The sequence below is a fragment of the Anopheles arabiensis genome, chromosome 2 (genome assembly GCF_016920715.1).
Source record: "Anopheles arabiensis isolate DONGOLA chromosome 2, AaraD3, whole genome shotgun sequence".
Classification (NCBI taxonomy): domain Eukaryota; kingdom Metazoa; phylum Arthropoda; class Insecta; order Diptera; family Culicidae; genus Anopheles; species Anopheles arabiensis.
In genome coordinates this window covers 39,835,662-39,853,896 of record NC_053517.1, presented here as the reverse complement: position 1 = coordinate 39,853,896, position 18,235 = coordinate 39,835,662, and the positions used below count along the sequence as shown (strand labels likewise).

Sequence of the window (18,235 nt, the reverse complement as noted above, 5' to 3'; positions counted from 1 at the left end):
CTGAAGAAAAAAAATTTTTGAGTAATGGTCCTTGGTGTTGATACCCGCGTATTTGACCACACGATCATATAGATTTTTGCTCAGAAAGTTAGAAGGCTATATTGGTCATGATAAGTTTTGTGTTGTAACGGGGTTTGTGATATTTAATGTTGGTGTTACTATCTACATTAACTTCACACGTATTAAAACTTTATAAATTAACATAAATGTATTATTAAAAATCTGACTGCTTGCGCCGAGGACGTTCTTGTAAGTGCCGCGTTACAACCAACGTGTTCGGCACCATCGCTCCCGTTCATTGGCCTGGCGAGCGATCATTGCCCTATCCTGCCGAACCGCTCTCACTAACACATCAACACGCTGGCAGGACTGTCAGCGGTGAGTGACTGCAATAACGGCGATCGCAAGTTCGGCAGGTCGGGTCACAACAATAAGATATGAAACTTGTCGAAACACATTGCAAGAAAAAGATAGCAATATAATGATGAGTTGTAATACGCCATCTATTGATCAAACCAATGAAGCTGTGGAGCTTTCATTTTTTTACTATGGATATTCAATTTTCCAGTCCTTTAAGCTTAATCTGTGGCGCTTGGGGTGCATCAGCGCGATAAGTATTAAATGAGGATAGCGATCCTTGAAACAGCAACCCAAGCGCCACAGATTAAGCTTAAACAACTGAAAAATTAAATATCTGTGATTTTCGGTAGGATAAATGGAAAATCGGTAGTTTTAGGGCGGTCATCTGTGAATCGGTAGGCATATAAAAAATCGGTAGGAATACAGATAAATCGGTATATCTGGTCACTCTGGTCAAGATCAGCTCTTTTGACGCGGCTTATTCGTTTGACAATACCATTTACCGGTACGGTGATTGTTGTTTATTTGTTTCATAAAATTAAAAATTAAGCAAATATCCGGGAAAAAGATTAAATTTTCTTCGTCTAATTAATACCAAAAGTATGGTAAATGTACAGCTCAAAAAGATTTAAAAACACAACAAAGAAGTCCGTTGTGATGTGTTGAACCGGTTCAAATAACCGGTACAAAGCAGCTGTCAAATGAACGTCACACACTGTGAAAAAATGGTTGCCGATGGACTGCTGTAATCGCTGTTGAAAACACGGAAAATTCTCAATAAAATAAAAGGTAAGTTTGTAACAAAACGCTGCAATAATCAAATCCCTACCTAGGTGCGTGAAGGTTTGTGTATCGAGCGAATCAAACAAGTTCGTAAAATCGTTGTGGTACTGTTGAGTTGATGCAACAACAACCACAATCCACCGAGCGTCGTCACAGTGAAGCAATGGCGGACAATGCCGCAAGCCTACACAGCCGCTAGAGGCTTCGTGAATGGTTTGCAGATTAGATCAATATCCTGTGCATTTATCGTCACAGCCCCATTGTCAACGTTTCGCTTGATGCAGCGAGTAGCGCAAATGGGAAACGCTGATTGTACGCCCGGTTTAAGCATCGACGTGCTTACACCTACAAGGCAGTAAATGGATCTATTCCTTCCCATCCGGGGTCCCATCCCCCCATGCGCAGGACTAACTACCCTGCTATGGGTAAAACCACAGGAAAAAAGTGAAAGAGAGAAGGAGTAAGTCCATCATTAAACGGTCCTGCGATGGGGAGACACACAAAAAGACCAATTACGGTTCCTGTGTCAAAGAAGAATAAAATGAAGAAAAAGTCCGGTTTTAAATAATCGCACATGAAACCAGTTCCGCGATCCTTTCGAAAACTCGTTGCTCTGAAGCCCAAGCATATCGATCGCAAACTCCACAGCCGACGAAGAGGGAGTTCTCCATATCGCGATACCGTGATAAGCTGCAGACCTTTACGATAGTTGCTATTTCCATCCTGGCGAAGGACCGCTCTTTCAGAAAGTCAGTTGAATGTAAATTTAAAGAAAAGTACATCTTGTAGCAAATTACAACTACTCGTCTGTTCTCGAGTAGCGCGTTACGAAGCCATCAGCCTAACTTAATTTATCCCATTGTCGCGGTTTCTCCGATTCAAAAAACATCTAAAATATCTTGTTGAATTCATGATACGGTTAGTCAACTTTTACTCGGCTTTTCCTAAATTGATACAATTTGCTAGCCATGTTTATGGAAATAAAACCCTAAACACAGGTATCGTAGCTATTATTTCATCAAAAAATATATACGATATCGTGATTTAGAAGAAAATGGTTGATGGCATACCTTCATATTAGCTTGCTTTTAGTTTTCTCTATGCAGAGGAGTTTTGTTCTTAGTTTAGTTTTAACGAGCAATTATTAAAGCAACTCAATTATTTTTTTATTTTAACAAACGATATATCTCTTCAGAGCAATTTGCTTCAACAAACATTTGCATAACTCGTGTACTGTGTAACACAGTCTGCGTTAGCGTGGCCACATATTGTGGAGAAACTATCCTCTTGCTATCTCTGTCAAGGGTAAACGCATCAAACCACACATGTCTATGCTATATTCCCGCAACACTCACAACTTCTTCTATTTGGCGTCCTCCGCGGACATACTGGCCTATATAGGCATTCGAGACTTTATTCAGTACCACGCAGCCGAATAGTCCTTGCTACGGGGGGACGGTCCATTCTAGGTCTCTCGAGTTGACGATTGTACCACGGGACCGCCCCCGACACTTACAACATCGAGTCCGAATACCAACAGTCCGAGATCCCGAGAACGTTATCACACGTCGTTTGACCTATCCCATAATAAATCCGCTATCACGGCATTGCTCATATGCTTGCCAAATACTGCATATCGCGTTTAATTGCATTGTTAGTGCGTCAAATCAAATGTTTGTTGTACGATCAATCGGTTAAAAAGATTGATGCGTCGTGTCATTTATTATGAAAATCAAAAGTTTTGTGTGCAAACATCGATACACGTTGTTAATCTTGTTCGTGATGGTAGTTAGTGATCGCTTGTCAGGTCCACAAATATCCTACTGAGTGTCTTTTAAATATTACCATAGTACAAACACATTGTGAAGGTAAGTAAAACTTAGGCGAATCATTACTTACACACGACATTTATAAGAACAATATAGTACAAACTGTCAGCTTTGCATCGTTCACTTTTGAACCCAAGTGGGATCAGGCATCGATTGTACCGGCGGGGCAGAATGAAATCTATTAATTGCATCCTCTTCTTTCATTTGTTCCTTTCAGATTTTGTCACAAAAAAGCGTACGCGCGCGTGTATCTTAACTGAAACGTGCGTTAGTAGAAGAACGAACAAGATAGCGTTCCGCGGTTAATTGTCCTGTATAGGAAGAAAGAAAGAAAACTGCGCTGTTGGGCAACATACATCAGCCAGGTTTTTGAAATTTATCTATCGCGAGGCGTTTTAATTACTTTCCCTTTGGCTCCCTTTAAGACGAGTCTGTGAGAAAGCAAACAGATTCACCTCGGGAGTGCAGGGAAGTAGCAGCAACACGTGCCCTCCGAAACGGCACCATTTCCTTTTCTAACTCTTCTATTACTATTACTGTGTGAAATCAGTGATCAAAGTGTGCAAGTGTGTGTAAGCGAAGTGTTTTAGGTGTGTTCGAAAGGATTAATTCCTATTCCTGGTTCGAAAGGATTAATTCCTATTCCTGCATCGATCGCGAAACTACGTATTAAAACTGACTGACACTGAAAAATAGTATTTAGCTTGTAACGGTTAATAAAACAATTACCCGAAAGGCCGAAAGGAGGGGAGCAAATATTGTAAAAGATTTCGCCCGAACTTGTATTCCATAGCGTGAGGGTTCGTCATCCGGCATTTGTAAAAGTTTCCGCTCGAAACCACAGAACCGCCTACTTTCGCTACTAGTGGTAGGCCACACACCCCACCTCGATTGTTCTCGAGGTGCCAAATCGAGAGAATGGATCTTGAAGAAGCAAATGATGCAATTAAGCCCGGTGACACTGTACCGAGATCAAAGGTAAGTACCGAATGTAACATAATTAATTCCCCTGTGTTAGGCGGCCTGGGTTCTACAGCCTTTATTCCAGACACCTGGAAGCGGTGCTGGTTGTGCAAGTGTAAATGTGTGCTGTGAATTGGCTCTGCAACTGCTGCTGGCGCATTTGTGCTGGATGTGTGACGTGCTGAAGTGATATAAAACAAGTGCTGTGGAAGTGTGTGATGAAAGTGGTTCGATTGTGACAGGAGCGCAATGAGAGAATGTAAAAGGTGTAAAAGTGCCAATGAACAATACCGACCGTGAAGCATGCAGCCCGATCTTGGAACTATAAAACACAGCTCTTATTTGTATCGAGGTTCTAATTATATTTCCTCTTCTTTTTTCTCTGTTTCTTCCTCCCTTCAACCCACAGACGGAGATAGAATTTGAGGAGCATGTACTCGATACAAAGGTTAGGCTGTCCGATGGCACAGAAGCCTGCGTGTTCAGCCGCACGCCGCGCAACAAAGATCTGCTGTTCGGGTACATGTGCCATATCTGCGGCGTGGCCTGTCTGTACGGCGAGCGCATGCTGCAAATTCATATTGCCGGCCGCAAGCATCAGGCCCGATTGAACGTGACCGTGTTCGATGCAGAGCAGTACCGTGCTTCGCTGGTGGCGAAACCGACGAAAGGTAAACGAAAGACACTAACTCTAGATTGTTGTATGAACGTAATGCAAGTACGGTTAATCTTCTTATTTTTTTTAGCAACTTCCGGATCGAACGAGAACAACACTTCCACCGGAAGCAGCGGTGGTGGCGGTCAGGAAAATGACTCTTCCTCACCGTCCTCGATGAAACCGCAGGCTCGGTTGCAAAACGTGCTTGACGGCTATCGCGATGGCCCATTGGTCGGGCTGGAATACATCGTGGAGCTGATCGATTCGGCGAACGGTGCCGATCCCGTCTACAGCTGCGTGCTGTGCAATCTGTACAACAACAACGAGAGCGGCATCACGACGCACATGATCGGGATGGGGCATCGGTTCAAGTTCCTCGAAAAGCACTATCCGACCGTGCGCAAGATGCTGTCCCCGTATCGCAACAACAATCAGGAGAACGGCGGCCAGGTGTTTTTCCGCGTGGTGCAAACGGTGTGCGAAGCGATCGAGGACCATCACGGCCGGCTGACGCCGCAGGTGTACGAGGCGGCCGAGTTCGAGCGTAACCGGGTGAAGTTTGGCCAGCAGATCTCGTTCGGCACTCACTTCGACGAGCGCACGGGACCGAAGTTTGTCGAGGTGATCGACGCGAAGGTGCTGCAGGATTTGATCACCGCTGAGGACTGTGGCGGTGGGCAGGTTCAGGGTGCGCCGAAACGCTACCGACGCAACGAGCGCCGTAGCAGTTTGGATTCCATTTCGAGCGTCAGCAGTGCTAACTCGATGCTAACGATCTCGTCCAGCGGCGACGATGAGAATCGCGGAGGAACGCGAAAGCGAAGCCCGCTCAATGGGCAGGGCAATAGACTGAGTGGTGGTGGTGGCCGTGGTGACGTGTCCTACCAGCGGCAGCAACGGGCAGCACAGCCGGCAAATTCGTCGGCGAAGCAGATGCTACCAACCCCCCGAGAGCTGTCGATACAGTCGGCTGCCATTGCACACGAGCGCTACAAGTGGGAGAAGTATCGCTGTACGGTCGATATAGCGGTGGAAAAGCTGGAGAAGCAGCTAAAGGATCACGAAAAGAACCCGGAGAAGCACCCGCTGTATTCGGAGGAGTGGAAAAAGTTCTGGAACCGGCGGTACAAGGAGCTGCAGGCAGAGAAGAAGGACCCAGCCAAGCATAACTTCAAGCCGGAATGGATCGAGTTTTGGACGAAGCGCATGAAGGAGCTGCACGAAGAGGAGGTCGCGCGAAAGAAGGAAGAGATCCGCACCAAGATGAACCTACCGGCGGAGGACGAAGAACGGACGGGCGAGCTGCGGGAGCAGTACGCACTGCGTGTCCCCACGGCGGGCAAGCGGGCCCGTTCGAGCGAGCGCAAAGCGGGCACGGCCGCGGCCCCGATCCTGATCGATGTGAACTCGGACGAGGAGGAGGATGACTATAAGGGCGGACAGCCGATGCGGTCCAAGAACCGGTCGTCGCCGCGCTCATCGCGCCGCGGTGAGTGGTCCGATTCGGGAAGGAAACGGTCCACCTCCCGTTCCCACCGGTCCCGCAGTCCCATCAGCGACGATAACGGGTACGAGGGCGGCTACTCGCGAAGTCGCTCGCAGCGTGCCCCACCGATGGACTACCGGGGCGAATGGCCCGGTGGCAAGCATCGAGGTGGACCAGTGGCGGAGCGGGTGGATTACGACGAGTGGGCGAAGAATTACTACGGCCCCAACAAGAAGGTGTTCGTGCGTACGGAGTTCGATGCGGACAGCTCGACACCGCTCAACTTTGTCGCGGTCTGTCGGCTGTTGACCGCGTTCGAGGAGTACCTGGGCAGTCTGGGGCCCAAGGTGAACGATTTGCTGGCCAAGGCGCTCGCGCTGGAAAAGGTGAAGGCTAACTCGGCCGACGATTTGCTGCTGAACGAGGACAACTGCATGTTTCTGGAGACGGTGAAGGAAAAGCTGAAAGGCCATATGATGGCGGAAACGATCGATGCAAACCGAATGGTACCGATCAAGAAGGCGGTGCGTAACATTGCCCGGCTGCTGCACGAGGCATCGAAACGCGAGCCTGTTAAGCCACCGGAGGAGGAGCTGTCGCGCGATTCGGTGGCGGTGAGCGAAGCGGCTGTCCCGAGTGCTGTTCCTACTGCCGCGGCTGCCACCATCAGCGCATCGGCCACTGGGGCCAGCATTGACAAGATTGCCGTCGCAGAGCAGCTTGCCAAAGCGCTTGTTGCGCAGGGAAAGACCGACTTTACTACCGAAGAGCTGGAACAGCTGATCAACGTGTACGTCACCATGGCCCAGATGTCTCGGGAGAAGAACTCGCTCGTTACGGCGAAAGCGTACATGGCCACACTGCCGCCCTCCGCCGTGCCGGTAGCACCGAAAAAGATCGTTCCCGCCCCGGTAGCTGCGCAGGCCGCTGGACCGTCGAAGCTGCCGGAACGTGTGCGCCCGGAAGCGGCTGGCTCGGCTGGCGGTGCGGCACGCTGGAACGACAAAAAGATGGATATTCCGGTGCGTTCCGGTAACTTCGGCAGCATGGCGGACAACGATGAGGACGAGCCGTCGTCGAGCATTTTGGAGAATCTAACCGACTCCGATCTGCAGACGCTGCTGCAGAGCTTCAAGGAGCTTTCGAATGATGAGCAGATGCATCTCATCTCCTATCTGCGCAAGCTGGAACGCACCGAGCCGGATCGTGTCGAGCGATTGCGCCGTTATGTGAACTTTGACTCATGGAGCAATCCCAAGGCTGCTGGTAACGATGGCGGTACTGGTGCACGGCGGGATGCTGCTAGCCGCCTGTCCGATGAAGACGAGCGTAATTATTTGGAGCAAGACGACGACTCCACATTCGATATGTTCCAACCGTCGCCAGGACCGTCGATGGGAGGTCGTAAACCGGTACCGAACCCAGCGTCTAGCAACAGTGGGCCAAAACGGCCAGCAGTGCCAGCGCAACGCGCACAACAGCAGCAACAACAGCGACAGAAAGACATGCATCAACATCAACTGCAGCAGCAGCAGCAACAGCATCAGCAAAAGCCTCAACAGCAAAAAGGGAACCCGATGATTATGGATTCGGAAGACGAGGACGATTATTCGTACGACGATATTTTGCGCGCTGCATCCAAGAACGTGTCGAACGTACCGCTGCTTTCGGGCTCGAAAATGCCGGCCGATGCGTACGACACGAGCTCGAACCATTCGCACCGAACGAGCGGCAACAACGATGCGGGCAGTGGTGGGGGCAACAGTTCTGCAGGAATTTCGCTGTCCGACACGCAGAATTTGATTGCCAACTTGATGGAATCGCTACAGAAATCCGTGTCCGACGCCAACAGCCATAGTACAGCGGGAGCGGGCAGTGCCGCCGGCAGCAATAGCTACGCGAATCCGATCACGACGATTGGCGGGACAGCTGGTGGTGGTGGTGGTGGGGAAAGTGCCGTCGGTAAAACAATTCCCGGCAAGATAACATCAGCCACGCCGAATGCCTCCTCTATGTATCCGGGCTTCCCTCAGCAACAGCAGCAGCATGGTCAATCCATGGGAATGGGCATGCCCTTCGGTGGACAGCAGGGACAGATGCCGATGGGACAAATGTCCGGGCCGCAAGGGCAGATGCAACAGCAATTTGGCAATCCGTACATGTACCAGGGCCAGCAGATGTTCGGAGCGAATGGTCCCGGCCCGCAGCAGATGCAACAGTTTGGCGGTTACGGTAACTACGGATACTATTAGACTAGTTGGCAGATTTATATAGGACAGAGCTTGAGAGTGAATAAGTAAAGTTTCGGTATTACGCATATGTAAACTAAACTCACTGTCGATGGGAAACAGATATTGATGTATAAAACAAAATGAACGAATCACCATAAATACATGAATTGTGCGATCGATGTTTTAGAATAATGGAAATGTATCTGTTTTGTTTAAAGAAAGAATGCAATACGTATTAGTGATGGTGAAAAATGAAGTTTTCGTTGGAATCGATTCCGGATAGCTACGACGTGTTCTGGAATCGACTCCGGATAGTAGGCCCGGAATCTGAATCGGCTCCGGAATTGATTCCGGAATCGGCTTCGGTACTTGTTCCATGATCGGCGTCGAAATCCGAGTTGATTTCGGCAGCCTCATAAGAATGGACGTTTGGGTGAAAGGGCGCTACGTATTGATAGCTTTACAGAATCAAAATTTACTTGAAAACGATCCATTCTCATGGAGATTCCCGAACTGATTTCGCTTCTGAAACTTCCTATTTCAATTCACAAACTCATTCCCATTCCGGAGCTAGTTCCAATTCTGGAGTCAATTCTCATTCCGTTACCGGAGCAAATTGCGTTTCCCAGATCGATTCCGATTCCGGAGCTATATTCGTAATTGGGTCCAAAGTCGACTCCGAAATCGGCTCTGGATTTGATTCCGAACACGGAATAGGAATCGAGTAGGTCCGATTCCTAGCTCCCACAACTAATACATATAGCATATATTGATATAACATTTCAGCTAATGTGTTCGTACCGATATCTGAAAATTTAATTTAAATCTACAACCGACGCATTGGAAATTCCATCAGAATGGAAACATAATTTCGCTGCTTGTGTTTGAAATATGGTTCAATATGCTTTCCAACGATCGATGGGTCTTATTTTAAAATTTTGACCTACCTACGTTAAAATTCTTTCCAATGTGCAACTGTCAAATAATATGCGGCAACTGTCATCAGATCCGAACAGAGATGTAAATAAACGTGATTTTGTGGCAACATGCGGTCGGACTGGCGATAGTTAAGACAGAATTTGCTTTTTCAGAGTGAAAACTAGTTCTCATAACATTGAAACAAATCACCATGCCGCTGGAAATCAAGAGCAATTGGTCCGCGCGTGCTGGGCGCAACGACAGCGACGGAGAGGATGAGATAGATCCGAAAGCGCACGCCAAACTAATCGACGGTATCAACGCCCTGACCGGTTCCCATTACATCCGTGAGGTAACGCGCACGGAACCGTCGCTCAAGCGGTCCGAGTTCGGGCTGTCCAAAACGAAGGATGACAAAGTACGGCTCGGCGATTTGGCAAAGTTTTTCACCAAAACCAAGAAGCACATAAGCGTAGCGAAGCAGCTGGATCAGCTCAAGGTGCGGAACCCGCTGCAGAAACCGCTGGAAAAACCGGTCGCCGATAGGATCGAGCGGAAGGCTGGCTTCGAACGCGTGCGGAAAGATGTGGACCGATGGGAACCGATCGTAACGGCGCAGCAGGTCGCTCCGCAAACGGTGTATCCGCTGCAGTACGACAGCACTACGGTGCACGATGCTCCGCCGAAGCGGCTGTCCGAGTATCGCGTCAAGACGAAGCTGATGGAAGAGCTGGAGGAGCTTGAGAAGGCGTACGATGATGGTGGGGAAGATGGGGACGAACACTCGGACGATGGCAAGCAAAACTATGCGCTAACGATTGAGGAAATGCGTGAGCAGCAGTATGAGCGCTCTCGCCAGAAGATTCGCGAGTCGTACGCAATTGCAAAGAATCGGCGTATGAACAAGATTAAGAGCAAGAAATACCATCGCCTGCTGAAGAAGGACAAGCTAAAGGAGCAGATGCAAAAGTTTGAAGAGCTGAAGGAAAAGGACCCAGAGGAAGCGCTCCGGAAGCTCGATTGGATCGAGAAGCAGCGCTCCCAGGAGCGTATATCGCTGCGGCACAAGAATACGGGCACGTGGGCCAAAAATCTGCAGGTGCGTGCCAAATACGACACGGAGGTGAGGCGTGAGCTGGCCGAACAGCTTGCCATCGGGCGAGAGCTGACGGCAAAGCGTCTTCAGCAGGGAGACAGTAGCTCCGAGTCGGATGGTGAAATGGACCTTTCGATGGGGCAGGCCGGCGAAACCAATCCGTGGACGGAACGTGCCGGCGACTACGAGCAGGTGGCCAATAAAGAAATGCAGCAAACCGGCAGTTATCGCAAGTACTGGGAGGAGCGTAATCAGGTTGAAAACATCAAAAAGCATTTAAATGGTGATGGCAAAACGGCCAACGAACAGCAGGAGAATGGACGTCTCTCTGCAGATGAGGATGAAAACGAACCTAGTGATGGTGACGAAGGTGTGCAACCATCGAAGCCCAAACGAGCTAAAACACTTCCCAAGAAACGAAAAGAAAAAGTTAAGATGGCATCCGGCACCTGGATTGTGGAAGATGTGGACAATTCAGACCAAAAGCCCAAGAAAAAAGACTCTGCGAAAACGAAAAAGAACCGCAAGACGAAGGATAACGTTGCCACTGTGGAGGCAATGTTCCAGGAAGCGGAGGAACTGATCAAGGATGTGCTGGACAATAAGTTGGAGTTTGTGCGAAATATTGATCACGGGAAAAGTTCGGACATAAATGGACCTTCTTCTGAGCTGCCAGACCAGCAAGACAAAGAAACTAAATTGAGCGATTTGAGTTTTAAGAAACGGGCCACCCTAGCCGACGCCGACGAGCAAATGTATGAAACGGTAGAGCGGGCAGCACCGGACGAAACGAATAATACATCGAGTTCGCTACAAACCATTCAGTCCTCCAATGACAAATCTTCAATCGTGGCCGGTGGCCGCCCATCGCCGTCGGTCAAGCAATCGGCCGAAATCAATCTAAAGCAGGTGGTACAGATGAAACCGAAGCATCTGCTAACGGCCCTCCCCAACACGATCGTATCGGGCGAGCTGTCGGACGACGAGGCGGAGGCGGACGATGCGCATCGCCTCACGATCGCAGAAGCGTTCGAGGATGACGACATTGTGGCGGACTTTGCGAAGGAGAAGCAGGACGAGCGGCAAAAGGATCTGCCCCAGCAGGTGGAACTTTCGCTACCGGGCTGGGGCCATTGGGCTGGGGCGGGCGCTAAGCCACCGGGACCGCGTAAGGCGACGCGCCAGATAATGAAGATGCCGGCGGAGCTGCCGCGCCGTGACGATAACCGCGATCAGGTAATCATCAACGAAGACGCATTGAAGAACGAGAAGCTGGACAAGCACCTGGTGAATGAGGTACCGTTCCCGTTCGTGACGGTGAAGGATTACGAAGCGTCGCTAAGGGCACCGCTGGGCCGAACGTTCATACCGGAGTCGGCACATGCGGCGATGGTTGAGCCGCGCATCGTCACCAAGCAGGGCACGGTAATAGAGCCGATGAAGAAGGAGATGCTGATGGCGAACCCGAGCAAGCTGATGCGGGTCGGCAAGCGGCTGCAGAACGAAGCGGTCGACCAGTACAGCAAGTACGCGCTAGAGAAACTAAGCAAACCTTCCCCAGATTCAAAGGTAGGGTTTGGAAGGGTCGAATAAGGGAAAAGTATTGCTGTAAAAGGAATATAATTAATATCAATAATAATTCCATCCCTTGTTGTGTCTTGGCACATATGATGACTTAGCTTTGCAGAGACGCTATTTGTCCCCCAGTTGTCCACTACTGTACCGAGTAAAGAAGACAACTACGAATACCACGCGGTTGTATAAAACTCGTTAAATAATGTACTTTTGCATGATTTGTAAAACATCTTTATGCAATCTACTTTTACGGAAAAGTACATCTGCCTCAGAGCTTTTCAATGGAATTAATTTGAAGTTTAAATACTCCTTAGTCTTTCTTTGTGGAAAAATAATTCTGGAAAGGAAGGAAATTGAAACTGAAAATGTCTTTATTAATTGCATTCAAATGAATCCACCCCCCTTGCTGGTGTGTTACTACCAACGATAATAATCCCCAACTAGAGCTTAAGCTTACTGGTTCCCGGTCCTTCAGTTTCTATCAAGGAAAAGGTCACGTTCAGGTTTTTATTTCAACAGTTTTATTAGCATGATTTATTGTAGCGAAACGTCGCACGAATATCTCTCTCTTCGCTCTCTCTCTCTCTCTCTCTTTCCTTGTTGTACCCTAATTTTGCATCCGGTGACAGGCCTTTTTAAGGGCTATCCATTTTCGTTGGTAAAGGCCGGATTGCTTCCGGTGTCATCGCCACCGAAAGCGGTCGCCGGTGGGAAGTCTCCTGCGGTGGGCCGATCTGGCACCGGCGTAATATCCTGCGAGTCGGCTGGCGGTGGGAAGTGCAAAAGAAAAGACAGTGAATGTAAATATTAGTTTTGTATGGTATGGGGAGGAACCAAAAAAAAAAATGCATTAATGTGATTAAAATCGCAGCACGGATTGGGACCGCTGGCTAATGGAAGGCTTAAAAATTGGTAAATGGAAGGTCCATGCCCGCTAATGCAACATTAAAACCACTGTCTCTTAGCTTATGCAGTCCCTTTTTTTTTGTTATTTAGCAAGAACGGCTCGGCAAAGCAATTTTCATTAGCATGGAAAACAGTTTTATAACAACTCTTTTAAACTGACCATAAGATGATTGATAAAATGTTTGCCTCACAGGAGACAAAAATATTTTTGTTTTTTTTTTCTTCGTCTCGTTTACGCGCAACTTAATTATTTCATTCTTTTCATCACTTTATTGGTACACTGGTACGGTTTGAAGGTTAATCAGCATAGCGCATCATCGCCTACCGGACTGATGACCGTGCACCATGACCGTTTTGGTGTTACCATTGGTTACCAAACGAATGCGAACCAAAAGGTGTGTGGCGAAAGTGATGCATGATGCGTGATTTTCTATGGCCAATGATGCTCCATCAACGCCGTAGCGCCCGAAGCACAATACGGCTCATCGCCCGTTAATCTGTGTGGATGGGGACGGCCATTTGAGAATGCCGAGTGAAGCACAATGCGCGTAACCGTGCGTTACGGTCCGGATCGGATGTCCATTTTTATCGTGTTTCGCGCTACACGAAATGTGTTTCAATGGAATAATTATTAATTTATTTTTACACTCTACCCGGAAACGGGCCAAGCCTGCACCAACATGGTACGGAATCGGGCTCGCCCCGTCCCACGCGCTTTGTGCTTCTTCATTAAAATGGTTTTTGTTTTGCAGAAGCAGCAGCAGCGGAAGGCACCATGCGTAAGGATAAATGATTTGCGGTTATTCGACATTCAGTGCACGCAGCTACTGTTATAGGCTTTTAAACGGTTGGGCTTTTGAATTGTTCGTTCCTATGGGATTATTGTTATTTAAAAAATCCTATGGGACGACAAATAATGCTCTTGATAATTGCTTATGTACTTTTGTTGTGGAATGATACATATTAAATTAAATAAAATTTCAATCCCTAGCCATCCAACTAAACTAAACGACTTAATTTGTCAGTTGGTTATGGTAATAATTTTATTACTTTATGTTATAACCACACAACAAATCCTTTTCCCTATGTTTTGGCATTAGCGTTTTGTTGCCTATTTCATTACATTTATTGCAAAATTGATGAACTTTGCGCTCATTCATCCCGACGAAACATTAATATGTACTTCTATTCTGCCGGTCTTTCTAGACGGCTAAAACAACTAAATTTAACTTTTCCTCATACCAGCATGTCAATATCAGCTCGCCGGGACAAAAGAAAGAATCACCCAGCTGTGTGGGAGAACGTGTTTGAACGAGTTTGAAGAGGTTCCGAGCTTCTCAACTCCATGTTTTGAGATTAACAAAACATGGCCATACCAAAATAACTAAAAAACATCAGCTAGAACCAAAGTATTGGCCACCAACCGAAGCATGAGATTGAAAATCGTCTCGTTTGTAGTTGATTTGATCATTTCTCTTCCAGAATAGTGAATTTTCTGCAATACAATAATCAAATGTACTGGCCTCATGATTGAGACATGAGTAAACTTTTTTTTTTAATTGGCGTTGGGATGCATTAATTTTTGAGTACATTGCCCTATAGTTTGCGCTATGCTGGATGCGCTGAAAATGATTATTGAATGATTTTCCCCTCTCTTTCCATTTAGTATTTTTATATGCATCTTATTGATTGTTACATTTAATAATAAAAAAAGCCAATACTATTTCACCACTAGTAGACGAGCTATGGGCAAGATCTTCAGAAGCATAGATAAAGCCATCCTATTTATTTTAATCCTTTTTTCGTTATGGTAATGCCCAGAAGATCATTATGACAACTAAGCGTAGGACCTCTTACCATGCTCACAAACTACACTTGGGCTGGGACTTCTTTCGAGTAACCGCTCAGGGGCATCGACAGAGTCTATGCCTAACAATTTACCGGCCTTTATGACCATTCTGATAAAAAAGGGTTTTTTTTGTTCGATCAATGGAACTGATTGTAATATGACTACAATTCTCTCAACTGGCTGAAGAAGGCAGCAAAGTTACTTATTTTAAGTAAATTAAATAGCTAGATTTTACCCAAGGAAAGTTTTTATCTTCTTATTTTATTTTTTTTCTAATTTGGCGCAACCACTGCAGTCGATCGTCATCTAATAGACATGTCTAAAACTGCAGACTGATCGTTGTTCTCATACATGTATAGGATAGCATAATTAGTTAAGCATTGCGTTTGGAGAACACTGGTCCATGTGAGAATGGAAAAATCTCGGACCGTCCACGCCTACCAACTTCAAATCGACATAATCCCTTTGCCATTGAGTTCAACATTCTCCCCAAAATTAATGGTTGGTGATTTGTATGAATCACTCTTTACATTAACCCGCTGCTCATGCCAACCTGAATTTTTCATAGGTGCAACAAAAAATCATGGTCCACTTGTAACATGGGTTTCAGATTTCACTTCACTGTCGATACGGGAATTTTAATTATAAACCACAGCAGGGTGGATCCTCCGCTTCTTTCGCGGTGTGGGGTTCATTACAAGAACGGACGGATTTAATTTAAAAAAAACCCCTCAATCGATCAATCCATATCCCAGATATTCCATTGACCCATTTCCGGGCATTTCAGTATTTCAACATTTTCCAAAAAATCACCTCCTCCCCAACGTGTACCGTACACATCGATTGATTTCGGCGTTTGGCTTTGATTGAGCACCTTCGGGCCGGTGATCCCTTCCTTTATCCCTTTACGGGGCGGGTGGAGGCTTATGGGTAACAGTTGCGACAGAGATAAGCTTGCTGATGTTCCCCCCCCCTCCATCTCTTTCTGCTACTTACAGCTACTGCAACAACAGCCCATCGTGCTGCGTTGTACGTCTGTGTCTGTGTACGTAGATGTATTGGTTTCCTTCCAGGAGCGATCCAAGTGTGCTAAGCTTTTCCTCCGGATTTGCAGTATCCTTGTATGCTAAGAGCTTTCCCTTCAGCTGGTTGGTTGGTTCATTTCGGGAACTTTTCATTCGAACTTTTAACCCGTACACTGCACACTTGAAATGGGCAATCCCGCCCGCACGGTACCACTATGTCCGATGTACTGAGACGGTGATGAATTTGGATCACGCAGCCGGGAACCGATTTTATCAAGCGACCGCACCCAGAAGTAACTGTGATGTCAGTTCGATAAGATATTAGCGGCGGATAAGATACAGCTAGCGAGACACACGCTACATGGTGTAGCTTCTTTCCCTTGAAGGCGAGGGTAAACCAAATGGACGAAAGAGGGAGCACGGTGTGTGTGTGTGTGTGTGTGACTCATTGAGGTTTCGGCACGTTGGCCGTTATCGAAGGTGATTTCTGCGCCCGTCGTCAGCTGATAACACGATAAACGGACGCGATAAATTGAAACCGTTAATGAATAAATCACCACAATAAAGAGCAAGAAACGCATGACGGGACCAGAATTTGCACCTCGGGGGGGAATGCAAGCGGGCCGGCAGAGGGCAGAAAAAGAGGTCACCGGAAGAGTAAATAAACCTCCGGAGCGCAAATCAACTGCACACTCTGTCACTCGAGGCGTTATTAAATTGATAAGACTTTCTACAGTTTCTTTCCCATTCTCCTCCTCTATCCTTTCCTCCGTTTTCTGTTATGCATGACGCTTCCTTTAGGCTCCAAGCTCGTTGGGTGTGTTGCTGGTTGATTGTTGTTGGTTTGATTGCCATGAATTTCAGAGCGAGTAAACCATTTCCTTACAAAACGGGCAAGCTAAAACGGCACAAAAAGGGAATAATAAACGATTTAAATTCTAAGAAATTGTGTGAATGCAAAGTGGCAGTAAAAGCGGCCCAGTTTTGCACCACAAAAGCATCACTGTACCCGGGGGTGCATGCTGGCGGCAGCTTCTCCACACTGCTATTGTTGTGAATTTTAAGCTCTGGTCTGCTGTTTTGCTGCGTCCGCTTTCGTTTGCGTTTGTGCGAACGCACATGTGCTTGCATTTATTCAACGTTTTGTTCTAACTTTGGTAAAGTAAAAATCATTGTTGTTACTTTCCTTTTATTTGGGGCAATTTACAACAACCAGATTTAAATTGTTCAACGAATCGCGTGGCGCATACTTTAGTTGCTTGATAGCGATGTTGTAAAACGAATGAGCAGATCAAAAGTGATCTGCCAACGATCTTCGATTACACGAAACTTCCCGATCGTAGTATAGGTAACGGCCTGTAGCCGCTCTTATTCTTATCCCCGGGACAAGCGACCGATTTTTAAGCTTCTCCAAATACAAGAAAATTGCTTTAATAACGCCTCTTTTTTATTAAATTAGCATATTCCGGGCAAAAGAAAGAGTGCTGTTGATAACGTCTCAACAGGAAGTATATTAATTAATTCCTACATTGAACAGATCATTTACCGAGTTGTTCAACAGCTTTCAAAGTAAAAATAGTTCTGAACGGAAATGGATTATACTGGGAAAATACTGTTTTACTTGCCGGTCAGATTTGCTCATGAACGACTTCACAGTGAAAGCAATCTACTAAATTTGTAGGATGAATTTGTATCACATTGTTTTAAATCGACTCGGTCTACGAATAACAATAAAGAATAACGAATAACTTAACATCTATAATATGAATGAAATATGTAAATAAAAATCAATCCCTAAATATCGCCGGAGGATGTTCTTTGCTAACGGTGGACACTGATAAATAGAATCAAAATAATCCAACGCGATACATGCTTAAATGGACAGGGACAAATGTTTAAACGGTGACCAAAAATGCTTAACAATAACGTCCCTTCACTCAACCCTGGGCTTCTGTTTATGCTGAACGCTTTGCTTTACGTTTTGCTTCCTAAAAGTAGCTGTTTGTTACATTATGTTATGTCTGCATTTACTTGCTGATACAAATCAGCTGGGTTTCATATTCGATTAATATTTCGTACTCAAATATTTTCCATTTCGTTGTTATCATATTATTTGTTATTATTTATATATCCTGTTCCTCTTTAAATTATCTGCTTTATATTCTTATTTAATTATGTATCAATTTTGCATTGCATTGGATTTTCTTGTTTTCCCGTTTGTTAGTCTTTGCTTTCCATTCACTGTCAATTTTTTTTATTATGTGCAGTTTTTTTTTAATTTTTGTGTTTCCTATTCTTCTTTCAAAAAATTGCTTTTAATTTTAAGATTAAGTGTCGTATTACTACTATTTACTTAACATGCTGGAATGTTGGAACTAAGTTTATAGTATAATAAAACATCTGAATAACTTATAGGTCCTAATCAGAAATGCTGAATCAAATGTTATCATCATATAATTTCAATAATTGGGGTTATTGAATAAATAGATAAATAGATAAATCAATAAATCAATTCAGTTGAACTTGAAAAAACATCCCATAAAATATGAATATCTT

At 46.0% G+C, this 18,235-nt stretch overlaps 2 protein-coding genes and 1 long non-coding RNA gene across 4 annotated transcripts; 2 read left to right on the top strand and 1 right to left on the bottom strand.

The window, feature by feature from the left end:
• The first annotated feature begins 1,088 nt into the window (after positions 1 to 1,088).
• Positions 1,089 to 8,502, top strand: LOC120900279 (uncharacterized protein CG7065-like). Of its 2 annotated transcripts, none has more exons than XM_040307069.1 (4): positions 1,089 to 1,149; positions 3,190 to 3,950; positions 4,345 to 4,606; positions 4,682 to 8,502. In XM_040307069.1, exons 2-4 carry the CDS (start codon positions 3,891 to 3,893, stop codon positions 8,329 to 8,331), a joined length of 3,972 nt encoding a protein of 1,323 aa, XP_040163003.1. In that variant the 5' UTR covers positions 1,089 to 1,149; positions 3,190 to 3,890; the 3' UTR covers positions 8,332 to 8,502. The 2 variants fall into 2 exon arrangements, with proteins under 2 accessions (XP_040163003.1, XP_040163011.1); XM_040307077.1 differs by having other exon boundaries at positions 1,134 to 1,149; positions 3,523 to 3,950.
• Positions 8,503 to 8,627: 125 nt separating this feature from the next.
• LOC120900290 (U3 small nucleolar RNA-associated protein 14 homolog A) lies at positions 8,628 to 11,998 on the top strand. Its single transcript, XM_040307091.1, has one exon. The coding sequence runs from the start codon at positions 9,440 to 9,442 to the stop codon at positions 11,915 to 11,917; it is 2,478 nt and encodes an 825-aa protein (XP_040163025.1). The 5' UTR covers positions 8,628 to 9,439; the 3' UTR covers positions 11,918 to 11,998.
• Positions 11,999 to 12,397: 399 nt separating this feature from the next.
• LOC120900297 lies at positions 12,398 to 16,078 on the bottom strand. Its single transcript, XR_005739182.1, has 2 exons — positions 15,651 to 16,078; positions 12,398 to 12,663 (listed from the first exon to the last, which is right to left on the bottom strand). It is a non-coding gene; the product is annotated as an uncharacterized LOC120900297 (long non-coding RNA).
• Positions 16,079 to 18,235: the final 2,157 nt, after the last annotated feature.

Excerpts from the sequence above, each read along its gene's own strand:
- LOC120900290 (XM_040307091.1), top strand. The coding sequence starts at position 9,440 with ATGCCGCTGGAAATCAAGAGCAATTGGTCCGCGCGTGCTGGGCGCAAC.
- LOC120900279 (XM_040307069.1), top strand. The coding sequence starts at position 3,891 with ATGGATCTTGAAGAAGCAAATGATGCAATTAAGCCCGGTGACACTGTA. Across the intron at positions 3,951-4,344 it reads ACACTGTACCGAGATCAAAG|ACGGAGATAGAATTTGAGGA; the intron begins GTAAGTACCGAA and ends TTCAACCCACAG. Across the intron at positions 4,607-4,681 it reads GGTGGCGAAACCGACGAAAG|CAACTTCCGGATCGAACGAG; the intron begins GTAAACGAAAGA and ends TATTTTTTTTAG.